The 17448-nt window shown below is 44.3% G+C and overlaps 1 protein-coding gene across 1 annotated transcript in view; it reads left to right on the top strand.

Annotated features, from left to right (window-relative positions):
• ADCY2 (adenylate cyclase 2) overlaps positions 1 to 17448 on the top strand; it is a 388589-nt gene that overhangs the window by 320696 nt on the left and 50445 nt on the right. The window contains exons 16-18 of the mRNA XM_038583952.1: positions 3791 to 3928; positions 10537 to 10656; positions 17205 to 17374. Coding sequence (XP_038439880.1) covers positions 3791 to 3928; positions 10537 to 10656; positions 17205 to 17374 — 428 coding nt within the window. The remainder of the gene's footprint in view (positions 1 to 3790; positions 3929 to 10536; positions 10657 to 17204; positions 17375 to 17448) is intronic.

Below are 17448 nucleotides of genomic sequence, written 5' to 3'. Positions count from 1 at the left end.
TTATAGCTTGCATCCAGTTCCAGAACACTCCTAGGCCAACCTCACATCTTCAGTCCCTTTAGCAGTGAGCACCTGTGTTTCTGGCTGCTGGAAATTTCCCTTTGATTCCATGGTTAAGATAAAGAACATGTTGAGCAAGTATTTGTTGAGTCCCTGCTCTTTGTTCAACACTGTGCTGCTTTGGGAATACAAAGATGGGTATGATAGGGTCACCATCCTCAACCAACTCTCCTTGTGGCCAGATATAACACAATGTGGACAGGCTGTGAGTGCCACACAGTGGATGGATGGCTGAGGAATGTAGTTCACTCAGGGCTTATGGAAGAAACATGTTGATTTTGTAAAATATGATTGATGGAAATAAAGAAGCCTTTCTGCCAGAAATTCAAGTACAATTAAAGAATCAAAGTACACATGGCAGTCTCTGTAGCACTAAATGTTACAAGTAATTATTCCTGCAGCTTGTTGCTGCCATTCAAAAAGACAGTCCTTGGGGAATTAAAATGCCAAACTAGATGTTCCTTCAGGCAAATACACAAAAATGCGTGTTTATGTGATAAACTTAAATGTTTTTTCAGACAAGATTTTAAGATGAGTTTTGTTTTTCTAATACTAAAAATTTGCTACTTCTCGTTAGATTTATAGCTTTTCTAAATGTGTTTCATGTTATTAAACTTCACTTAATAGAAACACCTACTTCTCTCTACTTCTCTAGATTTTATTTTTGAAAAGGACACTGGGGCGCCTGGGTGGCTCAGTCACTTAAGCATCCAACTCTTGATTTTGGCTCAATAAATGCCAAAATATTCTATGAGACGGGATTATTTATAACCTTTCATGAGGATGGTGCGAATTTTGACAAACTTATTTTTCCCTCAGAGACTTTACTTGAATACTTCACCCAAAATAGAATACACTGAACCAAATTATCACATCAGGATCCAGGCGGTACTTTTTATTCAGAGCCGCAGTAGAATCAGGGGTCTCCTTTTCCTTAATCAGATCCTCCTTTTCTTCTCTGCTCCCCATCGTTGGCATCTGCTGCTCCTGTGAATGTCTCCCCCGACCCCTGCATCGTGGCTCAGGGGGCTCATCTGTGTCACCCACTGTTTCCTTGTCCTTGTCACCAGCAGTGCTTACCAATTTTCATGTTTCATGACAGTTCTCTTCACCTGGCCTCGCCTGTAGTGAAAAGGAGGGGAAATGAGGGGTTTTTTGTTCATATTGATATGGAGCAAAGAGATTTTGGTCCTTAGGGGCGCTGGGTGGCTCAGTGGTTGAGCGTCTGCCTTTGGCTCAGGGCATGATCCTGAGGTCCTGGGATCAAGTCCCATATCAGGCTCCCCACAGGGAGCCTGCTTCTCCCTCTGCCTGTGTCTCTGCCTCTCTCTCTGTGTCCCTCATGAATAAGTAAATAAAATGTAAAAAAAGAGAGAGAGAGAGACTTTTGGTCCCTAAAATGTCTCTGAGAAGTATGATGTTTTCTTCATAAATGTAACAAGAAAGAGCTAAGGATTGTAAGGTCTGCCCCTGGTGCCTGATGTAGCTTTTAACCTCTTAGAAGACCAAGGAGCCAGGTATAACTACCCCATCTTAGAGATGAGGAAGCAGAAGTCAGGGAGGATAGCTAACCTGCAGAAAGCCTCTCAGCTGTAGGGGTTTGATCTTGGGCCACAGGCTGGTTCTTACTGTTCTGACCACCTCTCATTCTGTGTTGTAGGATCTCTTGATTTCACCTCAGGTCATGATCTCAGGGTGCTGGGATCAAGCCCCACATCCGGCTTGTGCTCAATATGGGGTCTCCTCGGGATTTGCTCTCTCCTTTTGCCTCTGTGCACCACCCCCCAACCCCGCTCACACTCTCTCTAAGTAAATAAATAAAATCTTAAAAAAAAACTAGTTTAATTGCTGTATCAGTGTTTAGCATACCGCAATGCTTCCATTAAAGCAGAGAGACAATGTGAAAGAGTTACAGAAATAAAACTGTTTATTCATGCTGTTGAGGCTTTGCTATTTGAGATTTATGGATGTCACACCAGATTTACCATTTTATTAACTAAGTAGTATGAGTCAGAAAGGTACAGTATGTTGGCCTTCTTTTAAAACTTTTGAAATCGTAACCTTTTGGGGGGTGTTTTCAGAACATGTAGCCATCGGGCCACCCCTTTGACATGAAGGTTAAAATATAAATCCCTAGAGAACTTTTATGTAACCCTTGTCCTCTTAGGAGCATCTGTAAATATGTACAGTAACTCCTGGCACAGGCAGTTTGTCATCCACCCCTTAGAACTCTCCCCGTCTCTGTTCCCCCACCACCTTGACACAAGTCCATATCAAAGGGGCTCCTCCCCAGAAAGGTGACCCCCAGGATGAGGTGAGCTCATCCACTGAAATCCCACAGAGCAGAGTCTGGCCCACTGAAAATGCTGAGGGGACATTGCCCACCATTCTGCAAAAGCCTCAGTCCCTTCTTGGATCCAAAGAGCTTCTCTAGCACCCACGCGCATTGGCACGTTATTCGCCATGGCCCAAAGTCAGAAGCAGCACAGTGTCCATCCATGGTTGAATGGCTAAATCAAATGTGGTCTATACATAATGCAGTATTATTCAACCTTATAAAAAGAAAATCTGGTCACATGTGACAACATGGATGAATCTGGAGATGATGCTGAGTGAGATGAGCCGGTCACAATAAGACAAATACTGCGTGACTCCACATTCACGAGGTACCCAGAGTAAGAGACAGAGAACGAGTTGGTGGTTGTCAGAGGCAAGGGGAAGGGAGGAGGGGAGTTCTTCAATGGGTATAGACTTTCCCATGGTGCGAGACCAGAAGTCACAGAGATACACTACACAACCCTGTGAATAGAGGTAACACAACTGAAGGTAACAACTGAACCGCGTACTTAACAATGAAGAGGGAGAATGTTCTGTGATGTGGGGGTTTTTTGTATATTTTTTTTATTGGAGTTCGATTGGCACGTATAATATAACCCCCAGTGCTCATCCGTCAAGTGCCCCCCTCAGTGCCTGTTATCCAGTCACCCCGACCCCCTGCCCACCTCCCTTTCCACTACCCCTTGTTTGTTTCCCAGAGTTAGGTGTCTCTCATGTTCTGTCCCCCTCTCTGATATTTCCCACTCATTTTCTCTCCTTTCCCCTATAGTGAAAGGGGTTATAGGGGAAAGGAGAGAAAATGTGTCATGTGTTTTTAAAAATTATGTTAAACACAATTAAAAATTTGGAAAAAAGAGCCTCCCCGAGTGGCAAGAAGCCCCTCGTGGGTGAGATGAGGTAAAGCCACCCCCAGGACACACGCCTCAGAACAATGAAGTGTTGTCTTTGGGGCATCAATCTGCTCTGTGGTCCATTTGTATTCTTAGGACGAGCTACCTGTTGATGTGTTTTCTGCCTGGATCAGCTGAATTTTTGCTTTATCATCACTGGGATCTGAGACCCAACACATCCCCCAGAGTGGTTTAATTAACTGACATATTTTTCCTTTACCAGAGAATTTTTTCTTAAAACATAATTTCAGGTCTATCTAAAAGGACATGCAAACTGTTCTACATTTATCACAGAAGTGTAATTAATTTGTTCTTTATTTGTAACAGTGATGCCAACCTAATTTTAATAAGGTTTGTGACCTGGTATGGGTCCCCCACGGGAGAGCAAAGCCTATTATTTGCTCTGCAAAGAATACTGATGCTTCTGGTGGTTTTAAACATCACAGAGAAACCCAGGGGAGTACATAAACCAGCAATGCATTTCCTTTTCTGTCTCCTCCCAGCAATGCAGCAAGAAGGCATCCGCCTCTCTCCTGTGGCTGTTGAAGTCGTCGGGCATCATCGCCGACCGGCCCTGGCCGCGGGTCTCCCTCACCGTCCTCACCACGGCCATCATTCTGACCATGGCCGTGTTCAACATGGTGAGTCAGGGCTCCCACCAAGCACAGCCTTCGTAGCTGCCGATGCCTGACTCAGTGGGATTTTCAAACCTCGGCCATAGCTCCACGGTGACACTGGTTACTACCTATTAAATTCCACATCCAGCTGCTACACCAGCAGCTTCTCGAAGGCAAAGGATGCCTTGTGCAAAGAGAGAGGGCAGTGGCTTCCAGCAGCCTCCCACCTGCTGGCTTATAGAGGTGACACTGAATGTCAGCAGGGGCACTCACCAAAGATAACAGAACCATCTAGATACAGAGAGGGCAGTGGGAGAGGTGGCCTGCTCTGGAGTTTAAAAGGCCCCATCTCAACCCTTAGCTCCCACTTTTCCAGCTGTGCGATTTTATTAAATTTCCACAGGCTCCATTTCCACTTCTGGAAAATGAGCTGCTATTCGAATACACTGATGTGGGGCCAGGAGCAAATGGTCCAGAAAGCATTTTGAAACATTTTTTGTGCAGAAAGATCTCTTTATTATTATAGGATGGGGACAGGAGCCATGGGCAGAAAGATCTTCCCTGAGATTATAAGGAATAGCTGGTTCTAGACCTTTTAGTTGCTGGGGCTTAGGGGGAGAGCGTTAGTCTCTCAGGAATTTGGAAGCAAGACTGCCACGACCTTGCAGGGCTAGCTGCTGCTGAGATAAAGTTATTTACTACTGTCCAGTAGAACCTTAGTCTTGAGACTCTTCAGATGTAGATCGGTGGCCATATGCTTGGACAGTAATTGCTAACATAGATCCTGGGGGGGGGAGTGTTTACAGTTATGGAGGGAAGTTACACTAAGGGCAAAATTACAGTGGAAAGACATGGAAGGAAGCCTTGAGGAAGCTGTAGGAGTGTTAGAGCCTGTGTGCCCCAGGAATCCTGCCTGGAGACTACGCGCCCCAGCAATGTCTGGTCTTTGTTTCTTTCACTCCCATCACTATCCTGATTAGTACAGAACCAGGCGGTCTGTAAATATTTAACCTGGGGCCTCTCTTACTGTATCCAATTACCATTACGTGTATATCCTTTAAAATAGACACGTAGCTAATCCATGCTCCGGTCTATTTTAAAGACACATATCACGTTGCGATGCGTCCTTATTATTCTAACATTAATCTCCATCAACCATAAGCCATGAAGATACTTCGTATTTTGGATGTTTTGCTGGTTGTTGGAACTACTGAGTATCATGTACAGTCCTTGCCTTCCAGAAGCAGAAGATCAAGTCAAGGAGGTAGACCATATATAATAAATAATAGAGACTTAGTTTTTGCCAAATAGCTTTCATTTGGCATAAAAAGATCCATTGAGCATAAATGTGTGCCTGGTACATTGCTAGATGCTCGGTACCCAAAAGCCTGTTACCTGCCTCTGAGAGTTCATGGTGAGTTCTCGGAGCCAGTGCCAGAGATGTATGGAGTGGTGGCAAGGCGGGAGGGCAGGGCTGGCTGTGCTGAATTCCAGAAGATGGGTAAGAGTTTGCGAGAGTCGGGGGCGAGGTGGGGAAGGGGAGACATGAGACATCTGGAACTCAATTGAGGGCAGATTTTTGTTTTAAGAAGTAGTGAAGAGGCTAGCTGAAGCGGACCTCACATGTTTCTTGGCATCTGTCCTGCTCTTAGGCTGTAGAGCGTGCCGATCCTTCTGAAATATGTGGAGATTCAGGTGAAACTGATGCCAACAGGAAGCCAGAGCTGGATGGCTTCCTCATTTGCTTCACTCTGCCAAGAAGCCCATCTTGAGGAGTCCTGGAAGGAGGGTGCCCTTGTCCTCGTAAAACCAGGAGTCATCACCTAATTTTCTATAAGATGGAACCTATGTGGGAAACAGATCTGATGGCATTTCATAGAGAATATTTAGTGTAACTAATACTTAGCCCATCACTGTCTGTAAATGTTTGAGATGCTGAGCATTTAGGTATTTAGGTGCAGATTTACTTTTTTTTATATTAACTGTTTCCATTGGAGAAGAAATATATCCTCAGGACCAGAAATACATCTCCCAGTGTTGTGTTCCTTTCTCACAAAGAAAGGAATTTATTGCCAACCGAGGTAGAGAAGTCTGGGGGACACACATTAGAAGTATGATGGATGGCCCTCGGGAGAGAAATGAAACAAGGCTTTGCTTCACGCACCGAGCCACCTCCTGCTGCAGCAGAGGCTGTGGGCAAGGAGGAAGCCAGGTGACTTTTTTTTTTCTGTCCATCATTTTTATTGATACCTGGCGCCGTGAAATTAGCAGGTCTTTTCCATGCAGATACTCCTTTGGTATTTATTTCAGAGAAACCTCATGAAACAGTATGAAAGGCAACACTAGGTAGAGAAAGGAAATCATTTCCCCTGATTGTAAAGGTTTCTTATGATTTCTTATTAATCACAGAAGGGAAAGCACTTGATTACCAAGGTGCGGTTTTTGCCGGCATCCGAAGATTTGCAGTGGAATGCCCTTCCGCTACTCGGATCCCCACCCCCCATGTTGGGATTGCATGGACAGACACAGGGTGTCCCAAGTCATCACCACAGGCTGCAGTGACCACACCTGGGTCATGCACATCACCAGGTGGTGCTGATGCAGCATGCAGAGGCTGAGCACCTGTGGGTGCCGTGCAGGGGAGGTGGGCCTTCAGGGTCACCCACTCCCCTTCGGGCCAGAGGACCCTTCCGCTGGGATACAGGTGTCCTCCAGTCTTTACCTGTACCACCCCATTAAGTGCTCTCGGCGTGATTTCTTGTGCCTTTTCTCCTAACCCTGCTTCAGATCCCCCTCCTGGAGAGGTTTCTGTTTAATTCAGCCCAGCTTTTAAAATTTGTTCAGTGCTTCCTTTGGGAACACAACTTCCAGACTAGCTGAGCCCCGGTCCCAACCTGTGGTTTTGCTATGTCTTAGTACTCATTAGCCCAGCAAGCCTGATCCAGGCCTTTGACTCACACTTTAATAGGACAAGCAGCTCTTTTTGTGTGTGGGCTGGGGGTCGAGAGCTGCCTGCTTTGCTCAAGTCCCTGGGAAGAAAATTTAATTTTCTGTCTAAAGATGTTTCCTTTGAAAGCTGTAGCCCTCACTCAGGTCCTCTTGCAAAGCTCTTGTGATTTTTAAGTCTTCTCTTTGAGATAAAGCAACAATGCTTTCCTTCTCCTCCTTTCCTTTCTTTTTCGGTTTTTAATGTGTGTTAGTTTTCCTTGGAGTAAAATACACATCACATAAGATTGACCATTTTAACCATCTTTCAAGGTGCAGCTGAGTGGCATTGAGGACATTCCCACTGCTGGGCACCCACCACAACTCTTCTCTGAACTTTGTCATCATCCCGAACAGAAACTATGTGCCTGTGAAACACTAACTGCTCACACCTGCTCCCCAGCCCCCATAACCTCCACTCTATCTGCTGTGAATGTGCCTGGTCTAGACTCTGTGCACATGGGATGGCCCAATATTTGTGTCCTCGGGTCTGACTTATTTCACGGAGCATGTTTTCCACATTCTTGTCTTCCTTGATGCGCAGTCCCTCCCCAGCTGGGGAGCCTCTTGGTTCTCCCCAAAGGTTTCCAGCCTCAGGCAAGCAGCCCTCCTGGATGTTTCCCTAGTATCAGTGGCCCTCCCTGTCTTGGCCTCAGAAAGGAGAGATGTGTGGGCAGTGATGTGAGGGCTGGGGCTGCCCAGCGTCACCCTCTGCCACTGGCTGGCACATGGCCCTTCCACCCTGGGTCTCCAGTGCTTTGCTGGTTGCTCGTACTGCTTCAAACCCTGAAATTTCACAGCCTAGAGGCAGTCCCCATGAACAGTATGTTCAGAGGACTGCCTCCTTTAAATCTCCCTGCACATGAACACATGACAAAATGTTCAGGTCAGTTTTATTTGAAATGAACCATGGCAATTTTACCAGAATGTTTTTAAACACCTGGTGTTCACCCCATGGGACGCCAAACAACTCAGTAAGAAGTGGGGAAAAGCAATCAGGTATCCAGGTTTTTTTCCAGATATAGGGTTTGAGGGACCAACGTGCAGATGAGCCGTGTGTTTGGTTCTCTTTAGATCCCAGCTGACTCTTCAGAGTCATGCATGAAAAGCTCCAATGAGAAGCTGCCATTTTTTTTTTCTGACATTTTGCCCATGTCATCTCGTGACTTCCCTGTCATTTTACACTGTCTTCTGAGATACTTCCCAGAGAATATTATAAATAGTGAGACTTTTATGAGACGTATGGACAGGGAGTGAGCATGCTGAGCTAGGACGTTGTCATCCAGACTTCTAATTCCAACCAAATGACAAACGATGATGTCATCAGGCATTAAGCAGAACAGTAAATATAATGTTCACAATTTAATATCATTTGAAAAACACAATTCTGAAATCTTTTGAACTGCCCTGGAAATGTAAAATTCAAAGATAGAGCTAAAAATACGCAATACGCTGTATTAGAGGTCATTTTCCCAGTTCCTTCCAATGTGGTACAATGAGAAAGTGGGTCCAGAGAGGACTTCCCCCAGGTAACTAGGATGCCAGAAATGCGTGCTGTAGACGAGGCTGAGGCAGCTTAGCCTGGAAGACAGAAGGACAAGAGGCTAGTGACTCCAGGGTATTTGACTGGCTGTAATTAGGAGATGACCTGAGTTGTCGTTTGTTTGTTTGTTTGTTTGTTTGTTTTTATTGATTTATGATAGTCATACAGAGAGAGAGAGAGAGAGGCAGAGACACAGGCAGAGGGAGAAGAAGCAGGCTCCATGCACCGGGAGCCCGACGTGGGACTCGATCCCGGGTCTCCAGGATCGTGCCCTGGGCCAAAGGCAGGCGCCAAACCGCTACGCCACCCAGGGATCCCTGTTTGTTTTTTTTAAGTGACTTTTGAGAAGACTGAGTAGGGAAATTGAGCCAAATCACACGGTGATGCCACAGACAATGGAGAGTTTCTTGACTGTGGGAGTCTTCAGTAAATACTTAGAAAAAGGGAGCAGAAAGGGTTAAGGAAGCAGTGTTGGGGATGGTGACTGAGGCCCTCTATTGTTTTTCAAATTCAAATCAAATCTTATTTATTGAATAGCCCCCTTGCAAGATTGAAGTTTTCACAGGATATATTCTACTATTTTGTACAGCAGACATTTATTTTCTTCTCTATGCTGATATAATCCAGAAGTTTTTATCAATACTAAGATCCAGGTGCTTAAGACTAGTAGCCTAGCCAGTTAAACAGTCTTATTTTGTCACTTCTTGATTCAGTAATATTTAAATCAGTTATGTCTTGGGTTTATCAAATCTATGTTTGTGAAAATTTGGATCCCAGTGTTTGCCAAGCAATTACTCCATTGTTTCCCCCAATGTAATTTTTTTTTCCCAAAGTATTAGCACATTTGTAATTTGACCAGGGCTTATGGCATTCTTTGATAACTTTTTTAGCAGTATATAAAGAAATCTGCATTTCCTTGAACTTTAAATTAGTATTTTGCTGCATGTTATCCAATGATACACTGAGTAGAAACAGTGTGTCCGGTATCATTCTTGGAATCCCAGAGGAATGTTCCCAAGAGTAAACTACATAAATGCCTTATCTACCACGGTCAGTTAGTTTAGGTATTTGACATCTGCCATCAAAGGAAATAAGTCAATAGAAACTGAAGCAATTACAGAAGCTATACAGGAAAGCTTTGCTTTTAGATCTTGGGTACCTATGGTTAGCCCTACACGGGAAACACAACCTACTTTTTGGATAAGATGCATTTCTTTCAGCCAAGGGAACCTGGCCGGAGTAATTCTCTGGTTTACCTTTTCCTGACCCTCAGCCCTGGTATGGAAAAGTGGCTGATCTGTGGTCATCCCAACAGTTTGTGCTTCAGCTTCTCCAAGAAAGAGGGACAGAAACAGAGAGAGACTGAATTTCTTCTACCTGGTAACTGGTTGACACTTTCCTTCTGGGTGCTGACGTAGGTGACCATGACATGAGAGCTAACCAACTTCATTTTATCAGGATTACTTTTTTTTTTTTTTAAATCAGGACCCCTATCCTACAGTCCTTACTCAGAGCATTCATCCTCTCAACATTTGATCCCTCAGGATCCTGAACCACCCAGCACTCACAAATAATACACACAAGTGCTGACACTCGTTACTTCATTTTGGCCACACAATTAATTTCTTATAATCAAAAAGTCCCTGGGCCCACTTAATGTTTGAAACGAGATGGGAAGACACTGCAAACATTTTTTTTTTAAATCCGAAGGCTCTGATTTCTTAGTAGGGTTGAATGTCTGGGTGCGAGGCGATGTCAACCTTAGGTAATTCTAACCAAGCCCTCTGCCCTGTACTTTATACATTTATAATTTAATATTTAACAGAGGTGTTTTTCTGTTTGCTTTACTATCAATCGTGTGGTTCTGGAATTCACTAGAATGGTGGAGCACAACTATAAGTAGTTATTTGCTTATTTAATAGAAATTCTCAAAGCTTCAAACAGGACAAGATAAAGCTATTAGCAATGGAAATACAGACACCAGATTGCCCACATAATCCTGCTTACTGTGCAGAAGGAACATAGCCATTAATAATTTAGCACCAACCTGCTAACTCTTTCAGCTCCTGTGTACTAATTCATTGAAAAAACATTTTCTTTGCAGTTTTTCCTGAGTGATCCAGAGGAAACAATTCCTCCAACTGCCAATACATCAAACATGAGTCTGTCTGCCTTAAGTAATCAGGCAGCGATTCTGCGTGCACAAAATCTGTTTTTCCTCCCGGTAAGAACATTTCACTCATTATTATTGCTTTTGTTGTTTTCCCGTGAGTTATTCACCCATTCGATGTGATGGCCTCCACTTTCTGATCTGCTCTAGATTTCACCTTCAAAGAGGTTTCCTCTTTGCTGTGGATAACTGAGTAGGCCCTGAAAAGCTAAAAACTGCCAGCCTTGGTTCAGAGCAGCCCTGGCTAATGGACACCAGCTAGACACATGCAAACCTATGGTGTCATTTTTGTGCTCTCACAGATGTCTCTTGCTTTTATTCTCTTACCGCTACATTTTATACCATGGAACTCAGCATCTGCTATTGGAGTCATTGAAGTTCTGTATTCGTGGCTTAGAGGCTTTTGCTAATTGTCCCAGTGGATTCGTGTTGGCTTCCTGACTGATGACAGGACCACGTCTCGTATTTCTGCCTCTCCTTTGGCTGCCAACACTGCCCACTGAGGATAGCCTCAAGTAATCCTTGCCGACGGACTCATTTTAACCAATATCCAGAAGGGCCAAGATTGAGATTTCAGTACTTGCTAACATGTCAGTCTTTTAAACAAAAAAGGTTAAATCCCTTTTACTCATTTACTAGTATTATTTACTAGTTAGTAACTTCATGTCATAAATCACTGTGCCAAAAAAAGCTTTGATTCTCTCCTTTCCTGTGTAATCATTTAAATAGCTTAGATTATTCCCATTGAGTTTCTGGCCCATATAGTCCATTTCAAGAGTGCTAAGGGAACCATTTGGGGGATTGAAATTGGTAATTTAGTATGTATACTTTAAAAATTCTTTACCGGGCACATGGGTGGCTCAGTGGTCGAGCATCTGCCTTCAGCTCAGGTCATGATCCCGGCATCCTGTGATCAAGTCCCACATTGGGCTCCCTGCAGGGAGCCTGCCTCTCCCTCTCCCTCTCCCTCTCCCTCTCCCTCTCCCTCTCCCTCTCCCTCTCCCCTCTCCCTCTCCCTCTCCCTCTCTCTCTCCCTCTGTCTCTGCCTCTCTCTCTCTGTCTCTCATGAATAAATAAATAAAATCTTTAAAAAAACAAATAATAAAAATAAAAATTCTTTACGAATCTTTTAAACTCCATTAGCTGTGGTGATAAAGGAGATTCCCTTCCTCATTCTTCTTTCATGGGTTTGTTCTCTTGCTGTTTGGCTTTGATCCTTTCCCCCATCTGTCTGCAGTTTCCTGGGAAGCTCCTAGGTCTGTGTACAGTGTAGGGTGTCTGATGTGCTTTTGAGGTGGCTTCTGAGGCAAGCCGAACCAAGGTCCCTAATGATGGCCCCACAAGCCCGGGAAGACAGACTGGCTTAAGCTCCATCCCTCGTCCAAGGGGTCTGGGCCCTCATTTAGACATTATCATAAACCCCCATGAGCATCAGACAGCATGTCTTCTATTTCAGTGAAGTGAATAGTGAGAGACAGGATGCACGGTAAGGGTTTAGTGGCTGTGATCTCACCGAGGACAGTTTGGAGCTGCCTTCTGTAGAGAAGGATCGAAAATAATAATAAAAATTCAAAGGTGCTTCCTCTGTGAATGGACAACACTGGCTCGCAGGGTGTCCACAAGCCCGCGGAGGGAGCATCCCATGCGGCCCTCACGGTGCACGTTCAACGGCTTACAGTGAATATGCATTTTCATAAGAAAGGAACAGAGAGCTGGCTAAGCATTTTTTTTAAATCTCTCCATCCAGTGTTTTCAAATGCAACAACTCACTATGCTTGGCATCATGAAAAGCAATGGAGTGGGTTCATCATTCTGAGTCTCATTTAGATAAGTCCATAGGACTTATTTTCAAAAGAAGCAAATCATTAGAAACCCAAGATGGGGAAAAGTAGCATTTATTCAGTCTTAAAAGATTCTGCAAAACTCCGCAATACATTCTTTAAAATCTAGGTCCAACTTCGTCCACAAGCCACTTTTATTCCAAAGATAAATCCTCAGAAAGAGGATTGTGATGAGCTTTGCCAGGGAACCCCACGTGCTCAAGCACTGTCAACCAGCACACTAATAATGCTATATCTGTGCAAAGAGTCCCACAGGAACCTGGAAACATCCTGGCTTCTCCCTTAATAGATAGAAGGGAACATCCAGAAAGCCATTTGTGGGTGTGCATAACTTATACATTATTCTCTATCCCCCTCATGCATGGTATCTGAGGTTGACGAGGTGGTGGGAAGAGAGTCCACATTCCCTGCCACGGGTGGTATAAAGCGATATGACTCTGTCTTCCTAATGGTAATCTGCAGTAGCATCAAAAAACATAAAAATAAGCATATTTTTTACCCTGCAGTACTAATTCTAGAAATTAATCTTACAGGTGCAAACACTTAGAGACAAAGGTATTCATCAAAGTGTTTATGTAACCTCAAGATCACACAAGAAAGTAAAAAAAAAGCCAACAACAACTTAAAAGTTAGATTAAATCTAATTGTTTAAATATATTATGCTATTTTGTTATATCCTGCCACTAAACCCTGCGTCCTTTATATATTCCCTAAGATTTTTAAAGATTTTATGAAAGAGGGCAGCCCGGGTGGCTCAGCGGTTTAGCGCTGCCTTCAGCCCAGGGCGTGATCCTGGAGACTCGGGATCAAATCCCACGTTGGGCTCCCTGCATGGAGCCTGCTACTCATTCTGCCTGTGTCTCTGCCCCCTCTCTCTCTCTTTCTCTGTGTGTCTCTCATGAATAAATAAATAAAATCTTTAAAAAAAAAAGATTTTATGAAAGGGAGAGAGTGAAGGAGTGGTGGGGAGCAGCAGAGGGAGAGGGAGAAGCAGATGCCCCCTGAGCAGGGAGCCCCATGCAGGACTTGATCCCAGGACCCCAAGATCGTGACCTAAGCTGAAGGCAGACGCTTCACCGATGGAACCACCCAAAAGCCCCTATATATTCCCTAATTTTTAACATCAGATGTATAATTCCTGTAGTAGGAAGAAAAAGTCATTTTAAAATGCCCAAAAAATAAATAAATAAATAAATAAATAAATAAATAAATAAATAAATAAATAAATAAAATGCCCAACAATATCAACCACAAAGGATTTTTGCCACGTCGGCAATCTATACCATGTCAGACATTTATATCATTTCATCCAAAAAACCTGCCCTATAAGTCCACTGTTCCTGGAATTCCCATTTTTCCAGGTGAGGGCACTGAGCCCAGAAGAGACTTAAGGGGTTAGTGGATAATAGTGGTTGGTTGTTCCTTTGGCGTTAAAATGCAAGTTGATTTCATCAGTTAGCTATATCAATACTGTTAATAACCATATTAACTAGTTTTAGCTTCGTTAACTTAAGATTAACATTAACAAATGATATTTAGTAATTAAAATATTAATAATTAATTTTACATATTAATTAATAATGCAACCTTAACTAATATATCAACTATATCAGAATTATATAGAAATAGGTCATGAGTCTTTACATCCATTTTTTTTTAAGATTTTATTTGAGAGAGAACAGAGAGAGAGCATGAGCAGGGATCAGCCTCCTCACTGAGCAGGGAACCTGATACAGGGCTGGATCCCAGGACCCTGAGATCATGACCTGAGCCAAAGGCAGACACTTTACCAACTGAGCCACCCAGGGACCCCTAGTCATTACATCCTAATAGAAGTCAGATCAAGATCCTGCCACCAGAGCTCTTGCCCATCCACATTCTCCTTGGCAGGTGCCTTATTAATGGAAACAGCTGATTTTCAGAACCCATGGGCTGGCCTCCTCAGGCTGTCCCCCCCCCCGTTCATACATCCCTCTACCGCTGTCAGCAGGCTGCCAGCCTACCTTTAATCAATTCCAAGACCACCTTGTGTGTGGCCTCCAAGTGTTCTAGAGAGGCTGTTTAATAAAGAATGGACTAAATGCTACTTCCCATTAACGTATATATTCTAGTAAATATTCCTATAATATGAAAACTTTTTAAAAGCCTAAGAATGAAGTTTAAAAAGTAAAACATAGGCATATTTGTATAGTTATTGGCACATGTTTCGTATGAAGAAAACCTTTACAATTGTATCTCCCCACTCCCACCCCACATGCACACATTAATACACATCGTGGCTCCTAATTCTGCTCCTTCCATTAGGCTGACCATGTTGATCATGTTCATTCTGTGGTTTTCAGCATGATTTTAGCAGCAGCATCCTGTCTGGACCTGAGTGCCTCCCTCCTTCCAGCTCCCAAGGCAATTTCATGGCTTTTAAGGAGCAGTTCTATAGTACTCTTGATTACTGAGTGAGAGAGACTGCTAGGTCGTAAACCAGGGCCTCTCAGACTCCTCGTGGAGAAGGCCCCATTTTCATTTTGCTTCATTTTTTTTTTTAAGATTTTATTTATCTATTCATGAGAGAGAGAGAGGCAGAGACACAGGCAGAGGGAGAAGCAGGCTTCCTGCAGGGAGCCCAATATGGGACTGGATCCCAGGACCCCGGGATCACATCCTGGGCCAAAGGCAGATACTCAACCACTGAGGCACCCACACGGACTAGTTCGGCTTCTTTTTTTTTTTTTTAATTTTCAATCTGTCGTGGATTGATACTTTTGAAAAATGTAACAGTGAGTTAGCAGAAAAATGAACCTAAAGAAAGATGTGAGAAGTAGAAGCCTACATCTCATCGGATTCAGCAGGAACGAGCCTCCATGTCCAACTGCTGCGCACATTCCCTGGGCGGCCCTCCCCAGGCACTCGGCAGCATCGCCTGGGCCACATCCACTGGCTGTCCCCAGGCCCAGTGCCCATCCTGTCCGTGAGCCCTCATGCCTGCCCTCTCTGGTGGCTAATTAGTCACTTCGAGAAGGTAACAGTGACAGGATTCGTGTGAATAAGAACTGGCTTCAGAGCACACGCCACCTTCCCTACCTCCTGCTCGGGGGCAGAGACAGAGCCACTGCTCCTGGCCACTCCACGGATGTCTCAATTGTGCCTTTCCACTCTGCCAGCCCATGCAGCCCCATCTGGACACATTCTTCTCCGCTTTTCCTCCTCCTGCCCTCTGCTATAGGACAGGTGGTGTCACGTAGTGGAGGACCTACATCGAGTTGATAATTTGGACCAAAAGAAATTATGCTTAGAACATGCAGTGTCCCATAAAATGCTGCCACCTGTAATGCTGCCTTGCTGGGGAAAGCTTCCCTGCCCCAAAGAGTGACCCAGTTGCTGTGTGATCAAGGACAATTACTGGTCTTCCTTATGAAGCTGAAATGCCAGGTCCAAGTCCTCACGAGTACGGGGTCTATGCTGACTCCTGCGGGGGTGCCTCCGCTCACCGAGCCTGGCTCCCGCAGAGAAGGAGGTGCTTGGTATGACTGGCTCACTCCTCGCCTTCCTTTCTTCCCCAAGGACAGGATGGATGAGCTAATATCTCTAGCCTTCCAGATAGCTTACTGTGGACGGCCTTAGCCAGGGAAATAAAAGAACTAAAGTAACAAAAATAAGTAGTCCTTACATGGCTTATTCCATATAATGACACTAAAATTGAGTGGCTTACAAACTAGGCTATTTTTTAAAGACAGGGTTTATCAAACGTCAGTCGGAGCTATGCTTTATTAGAATTATTAAACTTTATTGAATGCTGCTTCCGTTCTAGGAGTGCTGATGGCAGCTAGCCCTGGTTCATAAAAACACGGTGGTGCAGCAGATAAAGGCTTTGTGCGACTGGCAACCTTTCATTTAGCAAGTCTCTCCGGGCTGGCATGGCTCCGGGCTCCCACTTTGCCTATTCTTTTAAGAGATTTTTTTTTTTTAAGATTTTATTTATTTATCATGAGAGACCCAGAGGAGAGGCAGAGACACAGGCAGAGGGAGAAGCAGGCTCCCTGCAGGGAGCCCAGTGTAGGACTTGATCCCTAGATCCAGCTATCACAACCTCAGCAGAAGGCAGATGCTCAACCACTGAGCCACCCAGGTGCCCCAATTTATATCCTCTTAATAAATGAAAACTTGAAAGGCCAAAAAAGAGTCTGTGTACTATAACTTTTTAAAGTCATAAATATAACTTTTTAGGTCTATAAATGTCTACAAAGTCATATTGCTTTCATTTGCAAGAAGCAAATGCCATTTGCTTGTAATGACGTGCCTTCTGTATACATTGTTAAGAATTATTTCTGGGGATGCCTGGGTGGCTCAGGGGTTGATCATCTGCCTTCGGCTCAGGGCGTGACCCTGGGATCCAGGATCGAGTCCCATTCGGGCTCCTTGCAGGGAGCCTGCTTCTCCCTCCGCCTGTGTTTCTGCCTCTCTCTGTGTCTCTCAGGAATAAATAAAATATTTTAAAAAAATTATTTCTGTTCGGCACCCTGCACAGTTATCCTCAATGAACCTGCCCCAGTGGGTCAGCCAGCCATGCAATGAATAATTCTTTTTTTAAAGCAAAGGTGTTTGTGTATTTACCACTCTAGGTCAGAAAACAGAAAAGGGCCTCTGCTTTCACTGCCAGTTTAGAAGCTACTAGCAAACTCGGCCGTGATCCCCACCATTAATTCTCACTCCGGCATTTCCCAGAAGAGATCCTGAGCGTTTATCCGATCTTTTTCCCTCTTCCAGTACTTTATCTACAGCTGCATTCTGGGTTTGATTTCCTGCTCGGTGTTCCTGCGGGTGAATTACGAGTTGAAAATGTTGATCATGATGGTGGCATTGGTGGCCTACAACACCATCCTCCTGCACACTCATGCCCACGTCCTGGACGACTACAGCCAGGTCTTATTTGAGAGGTAACCTGCATCCTCTTCCTTCTCCTTGGTTCTTTCATGGGATGTTGATCACGTGAGTGTGTGTCGAGTAAACA

The sequence above is a fragment of the Canis lupus genome, chromosome 34 (genome assembly GCF_011100685.1).
Source record: "Canis lupus familiaris isolate Mischka breed German Shepherd chromosome 34, alternate assembly UU_Cfam_GSD_1.0, whole genome shotgun sequence".
Lineage (NCBI taxonomy): Eukaryota > Metazoa > Chordata > Mammalia > Carnivora > Canidae > Canis > Canis lupus.
Note: the sequence above shows the minus strand (reverse complement) of the source record. Positions and strands in the feature narration are given on the sequence as shown.